A 9,921-nucleotide genomic window follows, 5' to 3' on the forward strand; every position below is an offset into this window, starting at 1 on the left:
AATAACACAAGAGCTGGTTAACAACTTTTTTTTTTTTCTGGTTAACAACTTTTATACAGAGCTCTTACAAATCTGTAAAAAGGAAAAAAATAATAAAAAAAGCAAAAACACAAATACTCAATCCTAAAAATCAGTGAAACAAAAACAATAATACTCTGAAAACCTCAAAAAAGAAAAAACATTTGGTGTTGAAAATAATTAGATGTAATGCTCTACTGGAGAAGGAGGGACAATCTCCTTCTGTACCAATCAGATACAATTAGACAGTACACACAAAAATAAAAATGTAAAAGGAATGTAAAATATTAAAAAAAGAAAATAATTATATATCATTTCTTCATGTTCTATACTGTATGATTCCATAGAAGTCATTTAAGATTCTGTTTGAGGACTGAGAAAAAATGTAAATCTCTATTACAGAGAATTTTACAAAAGTAATAATCCAGCTCTCTGCTCCTCGTCAATCCAGACTGCCCTCTCTTCTCGTGCAGGCTCAGCCACATCCCTGAGACACGATGATGAATGTCAGAGAAAACGGATTTGGTCGCATTGGGCGTCTGGTCACCAGGTCTCTTTTAATTCTGGCAAAGTGAATGTTGTCACCATCAATGATCCCTTCACTGATCACAACTACACGGTCTATATGTTCCAATATTATTCCACCCATGGCAAGTTCAACAGCACTGTCAAGGCTGAGAATGGGAAGCTGGTCATCAATGGGAAAGCCATCACTATCTTCCAGGAGTGAGATCCCGCCAACATCAAGTGGGGTGATGCTGGTGCTGAGTATGATGTGGAGTCCACTGGTGTCTTCACAACCTTGGAGAAGGCTGGGGCTCACTCAAAGGGTGGTGCCAAACGGGTAATCATCTCTGCTCCTTCTACAGATGTCCCCATGTTGGTGATGGGCATGAACCACGAAAAGTATGACAATTCTCTCAAGATTGTCAGCAATGCCTCCTGCACCACCAACTGCTGGGCTCCACTGTCCAAGGTCATCCATGACAACTTCAGCATTGTAGACGGACTCATGATCACAGTCCATGCCATCACTGCCATCCAGAAGACTGTGGATGGCCCCTCTGGAAAGTTGTGGCGTGATGGCCATGGAGCTGCCCAGAACATCATCCCTGCATCTACTAATGCTGCCACGGCCCTGGGCAAGGTCATCCCTGAACTGAATGGAAAACTTACCGGCATTGCTTTCCACGTCCCCACCCCCAATGTGTCAGCTGTGGACCTGACCTGCCATCTGGAGAAAGCTGCCAAATATGATGACATCAAGAAAGTAGTAAAGCAGGCATCAGAAGGGCTCCTCAAGGGCATCCTGGGATACACTGAAGACCAGGTTGTCTCCTGTGACTTTTAATAGTGATAGCCACTCTTCCACCTTTGATGTTGGGGCTGGCATTGCCCTGAACAACCACTCAGTCAAACTCATTTCCTGGTATGACAATGAATTTGGCTACAGCAACTGGGTGGTCGACCTGATAGTTCACATGGCCTCCAAAGAATAAGAGCCCCTTGGACCACAGGCCCCAGCAACAGCACTAGAAGAGAGAGAGAGACCCTCAGCTGCTAGGGAGTCCTTGCCCCAACTTGATCCTCCCACACACTGAGAATCTCACATCCTTGACACAAGTTTCCATCAAATCCTCCTAAGAAAGGGGAGGGGCTTAGAGAGCCCATCTTATTATGTAGCATCAATAGAGTACACTGTACTCAGCCAAAAAAAAAAAAATAATAATAATAATAATAATCCTTCTCTTGTCACAGCAATTTTCTCATTCCACTGTTTTCTAAAAAAGATTGTATATTATAAGTCCTTATTTAATTTCTTTTTCCCTTTACCAGACTCAGATCACTGGGAGCAGAGATCCTATTACTCAATTCCTTTGCCTACTGAGATAGGACTATACAGGGATACACTGAGTATCTATTAGTCCCTTCAATTTTAGCCCACCTTGTTCCTAAAGGGTCTCAAGTAAGAAACAAAAAAACAGAGTAATATACTTAAGAAAATACATTAAGGCTTTCAAGTTTAAAAGAGCAAGGGATATAGGGCTCCTATGGGCCATCTTAATTTCAATCTACTAGAAAACAACTTTGAACATCAAAGAATATCAAACTAGCTAGAGACAGAAAGAAAAGTACTAGTGAAAAACATAACATCCCCCATTATATAAAGATTAAAAAAGACATCATATAAAATGAAATAGATACATGTTAAGACACTGCAGATCAATTATTTTTTTTAAATTAGAGAGGAAGAAATAGGTAGAGTATAAGTTATTTGAACTGTATTTAGTAACCCTATTGATGGCGCATTAAGTGATCCCATATTGAGACTACAATATGTAAATTGAAGCAAAATGGCTGATAAAGAAATACACTATCATTTGCTGTTTTGGAAATAATAACCTTACTTGAAGAACGTATCCTAATAGCAGAAGAAAGGTAATATAAATGTAACATAGAAGAGATTAAACCAAACACCAAAATTAAAAAAAAAAATCTTCTGTAGGACGGAACTTGACAGAAAGCAAAGAGTACCAAAGGAATGTCTATCTGTGTTTCATTAACTATGCAAATGTATTTGACTGTGTGGATCACAACAAGTTGTAGCTAAATTTGAGGAGAATGGGAATCCCAGAACACTTGATTGTGCTTACTGAAACCTGTACTTGTACCAGGAAGCAGTCCTCAGACAGAGCAAGGAAATAACTGCATGGTTCCAAATCAGGAAAGGAGTGTGTCAGGGATGGATCCTGTTTCCATACCTTTTTAATCTATATGCAGAACAGATCATCCAGGAGGCTGGGCTTTTTGAGGATGAATGTGGCATCAGGATTGGAGGAAGGCTCATTAACAACCTATGTTATACAGATGACACAACCTTGTTTGCTGAAACTGAGGAGGACCAGAAGTGCTTGCTGCACAAAGTAAAGGACTGCAGTCGTCAGTATGGATTGAAGCTCAACATCAAGAAAATCAAGATTCTTACCACTAGGCCAATTGGCAGCACCATGACAGATGGAGAAGATGGAGGGTGTTAACGACAACAGCCTGCTGGGCTCCACAATCAACACTCTACATACTAGCAGTCAGAAAATCAAAAGATGAATTGTACTTGAAAAATCTGCTGTCAAGGACCTCTCCTGAGTACAGAGTAGCAACGGTGTCAATCTAGAGACTAAGGTGCACCTGATCCAAGCCACGGTCTTTGAAATTACTTGCTATGCATCAGGGAGCTGGACAATAACTAAGGATAACAGAAGACGACTAGATGCCTTTGAGTTGTGGTGCTGGTGAAGAGTCTTGGATCACCAAGAAAACAAACAAAAAAAAATTTTTTAAAAATCTGTCTTGGGCAGGGTAAAACCAAGTTCCTCCTTGGAAGCTAGAATTTTGAAGCTCTGTCTCACATTATTTCAGGTATGTGGCCAGGGGAAACCAATACTTGGAGAAGGATGTCGTGCTTGAAAGGGTAGAGGGACAGTGCAGGAGAGAAAGATCCCAGATGAAATGGACTGATACAGTAACTAAGGAAATAGGGGTAGGTGTGTCAGAGTCAGTGAGACTGGCTTCAGAGCTGTTGTCCATAGGGTCATGATGAGTTGCAGGCAACTTGATGACACAACATTACAGCAATCACTTGATTTATTTTCTCCTAAACAAAAAGAAATATTCAGGTACAACCTGCTCTTCTTTTCCTTCCACCTACGCCCAGAAATAAACCAATATAACAATAACCACCATATATGAGAGTAAGAAAGCTAACAGACTGTGACTGTTAAAATGACTCCGGGTCAACATGAAAAACTATAAAGTAACTATGCATAAATCTATTCTTTCCTAAACATAAGAAATATATAAATACTCTAAAATGTCAAAACAACTATGAGATATCATCTCACCCCAGTAAAAAAGCAAAATTTAACAGAACAGCAAGCAACAAATGCTGGTGAGGTTGTGGAGAAACTGGAACCCTTATTCACTGTTGGTGGGAGTGTAAAATGGTACAACCATTATGGAAGGTGGTATGGCGCTTTCTTAAAAAGTTGCAAATAGAGTTATCATTTGACTCAGCGATTCCACTACTGGGAATATATCCCAAAGAGATCATAACTGACAATCAAGCAGATATATGCACACCCATGTTTATTGCTGCTTTGTTCACAATAGCAAGGATCTGGAAACAACCTAAGTGCCCATCAACAAATGAATGGATAGAGAAGCTGTGGTATACTCACACAATGGAATACTACACTGCATTGAAAAACAAGGAACTCATGCAATATTATTCAAAATGGGTGACCCTGGAGGACATTATGCTGAGTGAAGTATCTCAGTCACAAAAGGACAAATACTGCATGGTGCCACTTTTGTAAAACAGGACTGACATCAGGGTTGGGAGGAGACTGAGAAAGATGGGTTCAATAATGTATACTGCACTGAAACAGATGAGGGAGAAAACTGTTTAAAAGGGATATGTGATTAGGTATTTTTGTCGTGACAGGAGTCCAGAGAGAAGGCTGCATAGTGGAGTGGACCTAGGGGGAGGGATTGTAAAACAATGAAAGAATTTTTATTTTACTTTTCTAGTAGTATACTAGAGGGGAGAAAAGTGTAACAATGAATGAATGGAAATCCAGTCTCTGTAAATTTTCATTGAAATTAACAATAAATTTAAAAAAAAATAAAATCTAAAATGTAACTAGTCATCTTCAGTGGGTAAGACGAAAAACTGGCAAATTAAAGAATCAATCATTCATTCTACCTCTCCTATCTAAACAGCAGGTAACCAAACAGTAGATGAGAGAAAACACCTCTTTATAATTAATTATTCTGTTGTGTACCAATGAGTCCGAACTGACTCACAGCTGACGCTCCAGTGAAGCTGCTGCTGGATTTGAGCTGCACACCTTTGGGATTATTGTGCAGCTTCTTACCACCAGGCCACCAGAGTTCCTAATAAATTATTCTAACATGAAAAAGAAATTATAATTGTACAATGTCCAATGAATTAACAGACCTAGGCAATGAACATGAATAACTGCTAATACCACAAATGAGGGGTTACTTGACATGCTTATATTTTCACCAAAGGTATCTAAAATAACTCTCATCACACTATTTGACCAAGTCATCAATTTTCAAGAAATGTATAAAGGAATACACAGAAATATACCATGAGTACACAATTAACATATATTTGGATGATTTTCTTTATCTGTATCTTACTTTTAAAAAAATGTTAACAAGAAATCAAAGACTTTCTTGACTAGGGACTATCACTCTAGAACTAAGAAATAAAATTCAGTGAAATGTCAGCACTCACATTATTCATATTGTACTTTCAGGTAGTTGTAACATACCCTCATGATTACACATTCTAAAAAACATTTTCAAGATCATTAAAGAGTGAAACGGTATCTACAGAACCCAGAAAGACTATGGTTTCTAAATTTATCAGAAACGTAGAAACTTACTGGGTAAACTTTTAACCTCCAGCAGAGTCCTGAAACCTGAAGTGGTGGACTATAAACAGGATCCGCTCTCTGGCGCAGAGTGCTAAAAAAGAAAAAAAAAACCAAAAAAACAAAAAACCCAACCAAATCCCAAGAACAAAATTGTTGTAAAAAAGAAACAAGAAAATCTAAATCAACCAATTCATTTATGTTATATATTGCCCTTCACCTATTGTTACATATTTATTGTCAAGTATTTTTCTTGACAAGCAAAGTAAGGGAACAATTCAAGATTTCACTGTTTTAAGGGGAAAAGGAATATCCTGAATACAATTATTGTGTCAACAAGCAACGTATGTTACTACTAAAAACTAACAAAAATGAGAATGTGATACTTTTTCACACCCCTATAACATCCTTTCACATCCTTTGATAAATGGAAAAACAAGGACAACCCTTATTAACGTTGGGAAAATGTATCAAAACCAGTAATATATTAATAACAAAATTATCCCTGCAGGAAAAAAAATAAAATTAACATAGAACTGTATATTCTTAAAGTTTACCATTCCTTTTATGATTATCACCATCTACTTGGAACTTCTCTCTGTAAGGCAAGACTTAGGTAGGAGAGAAAACAAAAGCCTTGTATTCTTAGCTTCTTACTTCCATGCTATCCTTGTAGAGAAGCCCCCATGAGTCTTTGGGAGTAAAGATTTCTGCTTCTCAACTTAGGAAAAGCCATAAAGGCTAATAAAATTAACACACAAATTGCACAACCTACAAATTTTTTTTGAGCTAAGACATAAAGATCTCAAAAAGAATTTTTCCAAGCTTTTATTTCTGAGAAAAAGGCAGAAAAACTCCCAGACCATTCAAATCCTTCCTCTGCTGCCTTAGCAAAGGCTACGTAGACAAATTTTTTTCAGACGTTCTTCTTTAAAATGGGTCCTTTTTCCCAACCACATACATTGTCAGTAAAGACAAAATAGTCTAGAAAAATGAACTTTATGCTTCTCATAGGAACCTTGTTTCTTCTAAGAATACTAACTCAGTGATACACTTCACTATATCTTTATCCTACCCACAAATGACTTTTCTTATAGTAAAAAAGTAGTTATCAAAACTTACCTAAAATTCTCTAAAACAAAAGTGGCTGAATCATAAGATGGCACTAATTCACTAGGAGAGAAAAACAAAACAAAACACTTCGCTCGTTTAAATTTTTATTTAGTTAAAAAAATAAAGCAAATTTTTAAATAACATCTTACAAATGTTAGGATACTAAGTCTAAGAAATGTTTTTATAGACTTATTAAACCTATTAAACCAAATAATTCATATAGATCCTAGTTTTTCTTTCAAAAAAAGATAAAAGGAAAAACAAAACAACTATGAGATATCATTTCACCCCAGTCAAAAAGGCAAAATTTAACAGAAGAGCAAGCAACAAATGCTGGCGAGGTTGTGGAGAAACTGGAACCCTTATTCACTGTTGGTGGAAGTGTAAAATGGTGCAACCACTGTGGAAAGCGGTATGGCCCTTTCTGAAAAAGTTGCAAACAGAGATACCATTTGACCCAGCAATTCCACTACTGGGAATATACCCCAAAGAGAGCATAACTAATATCCAAGCAGATATATGCACACCGATGTTTATTACGGCTTTGTTCACAATAGCAAGGACTTGGAAACAACCTACGTGTCCATCAACAAACGAATGGATAGAGAAGCTGTGGTATATTCACACAATGGATACTATGCTGCTTTGAAAAACAAGGAACTAATGCAGTATTATTCATAATGGGTGACCCTGGAGTGAAATATCTCTGTCACAAAGGGACAAATAGTGCATGGTGCCACTGTTGTAAAACAGGACTGACATTGATGTTGGGGGGACATTGAGAATGATGGGATAAATAATGTATACTGCATTGAAACAGATGAGGGAGGAAACTGTTTAAAAGGGATATGTGATTAGGTATTATTGTCATGACAGGAGTCCAGAAGGAAGGCTGCATAGTGGAGTGGACCTGGGGCAGAGATTGTAAAACAATGGGGGAACTTTTCTTTCTCTTTTCAAAGAGAAGAGTGTACTGGGGGTGAGGGATGGGAAGGGAGAAAAGTGTAACAATGAATGAATGGAAATTCAAAGTCTCTTTATATTTTCATTAAAAATAATTTAAAAAAAGAATAAACATGAATTCCCTTCTTAAAAAAGCCCAAAACCAAAAAAAGGGACGCAAATATATAAAAACACACACACACACACACACACACACACACACACACCTCTCAAGAAAATCAAACTCACTGCTTAATTCATGCCCTGCATGACTAAGTTTAGTAATACTCGTTAGCTCATTAGGACTCTTTACAAGCTGCTGGTACTCTTTAGCAGTAAACAGGCACCTTACTACCCACTACCCCATTAAGCCTCCTTTTCTCAGCTCTCTGGCTCCATGAGTTGAGAAGCCCACTGTGCCATCTCCTGTGCTGCTGCTGCTATTTCTCCATGGATGCTCTTAAGCATCTAGACCTGTATTCTCTCCATAGTTCTCTGGTTCAGAATTTAGGAGGTTCTCAGCACAAGGACCTCAGTTCCAAAGAACATAATTTGCTCCACACTTGTCTTGTTATTGGTTGTGATATCTCCCTTTCCTACCTCCAAATTGTTCATTTTAAGTCTTCAATCAGGTTTCAGACGCTATAAATGTCACAAGAGATTTTCCATCTTTCTCCTGACGAGGAGCTAGCAGAAGAGGAATCACCAGCCTTTCAGTCGGCAATGCAAGTCTTTTTTTTTTTTAATTATTATTAAATTTTATTAGTTTCAATGAACATTCACAGGGATTCTGGGCTTTCACTCCTTCATTGCCGCACCATTCTCTCTACCCTCCTCCCCAGTTTGTTCTTCTTCCCCGCCATCCGAATGTCTGTTTTAATTGTCCAGTTGCCACAGTGCTTGTCAAAGTCAGTTCTGATTAATCTCCTTTGTCGATGTGTCCTTTGCCATTCCCTATCACTCCTCCCTGAGAGAGACTTCACCCTGATTCATAAGGAAAAGGGGATGGCGTATTCTCTTAGCTACTTCCTGCTGAAAAGGGACGCTGTGGGTTTCAGGGTGAAGATCTTCTCTCACTATTCTAAAGGGCCCCTTTGGCAGTAGGAAACACACAGACTATTATGGAGATTGATTTTGGAATTTAGATGCACTCTTATTGATTGTGCTTGGCCATACATGTTCATATCCTTGAAGATGTATCATGGGGGTGTTGCAACCTAGAAGACACAAATGCAACTCTTAACCACTAGGCCACCAGAACTCCTTATCTGCATGTTATTATTGTTGTTGTTCGCCACTGAGTGGGAAATGACCCACAGGTGACCCTCCAGCAGGTTTTCAGAGACAGTAACCAAACGGGAAGAAATTGCCCAACCTTCTCTAATAGAGCAGCTGGTAAATTCTAAATCGTTTATCTTCAGGATTGCAGTATAGATACTTACCACTAGGCAACTGGAGCTGCTTATTTGCAGAGTCTCATCAAATCATTTGGTAGGAGTTACAAAACAATATAAAAACCATCAATCATGTCACATTAAGACTGCTAAAAAAATACTAAACTCACTGTTGTCAAACCATTTCTGATACAAAATAGGGTAGAATTATCTACAGAATTTCTGAGACTATAAAAATCATTACAGGAGCATACTATCTCAGCTGCGGGGTTTACACTATAATGACCTTTCCATTTGCAACCCAATGTTTAACCTATAGCACAACCAAGGCCCTTGAGTTGTTTTTTTAAAAAAAAAAAAACACCAAAAAACATCATGGCCTAGTAGAGCTAGGTTGCCATCCAGAAGGCGCAAGGCTCGAATTCACCAGATGCTCCATGGAGGAAAGATGGGTCAGCTACTACTAGTCAGTTCCAACGTGAGGATATACAACAACAATCTGTGTAGCTAAACAGGTCCTTTATTTTTCATGGTAAGTGTCATTTACCCTGTAAGTCTTGATCACATTCCTGTTATACAAATCATCTATGGCTAAGTATTCCTAAAGGAAACCTGGTGAGTTGTGAATATTATGTCAGGCTGCGAAGCAAAAGTTGAGTGGTTTGAATTCCCAACACGCTCTATGGGGAAAAGATAGGTAATCCTTTCCTACAAAGATTTACAACTTCAGAAACCCAATGAAAGGCAGCAATGAGTCAGAACTGACTCAACAAGAGTAGGCTAGACTAAAGACTCCTAAAGGAGCCCTGGTGGCAAATGGTTAAGGTGGTGGATTGGCTGATAAAACAAAAGGTCAACAGTTTAACTCCTGTAGCTGCAACCTGGGAGATGCTGTTGTTGTGTTGTTATGTGCCATCGAGTCGTTTGCGACTCATAGTGACCCTATGTACAACAGCCCTAAACCCTGCTCTATCCTATGCCAATCGCACTGC

The 9,921-nt window shown here is 38.5% G+C and overlaps 1 protein-coding gene across 1 annotated transcript in view; it reads right to left on the reverse strand.

Moving 5' to 3' along the window:
• The window catches only part of TRIM37 (tripartite motif containing 37), a 104,190-nt gene that overhangs the window by 59,760 nt on the left and 34,509 nt on the right, over positions 1-9,921 (reverse strand). The window contains exons 10-11 of the mRNA XM_006899431.1: positions 6,603-6,653; positions 5,493-5,574 (exon numbers count right to left, since the gene is read on the reverse strand). Coding sequence (XP_006899493.1) covers positions 5,493-5,574; positions 6,603-6,653 — 133 coding nt within the window. The remainder of the gene's footprint in view (positions 1-5,492; positions 5,575-6,602; positions 6,654-9,921) is intronic.

The sequence above is a fragment of the Elephantulus edwardii genome, unplaced genomic scaffold, assembly GCF_000299155.1.
Source record: "Elephantulus edwardii isolate Elephantulus edwardi_28Jun2011 unplaced genomic scaffold, EleEdw1.0 scaffold00257, whole genome shotgun sequence".
Classification (NCBI taxonomy): Eukaryota; Metazoa; Chordata; class Mammalia; order Macroscelidea; family Macroscelididae; genus Elephantulus; species Elephantulus edwardii.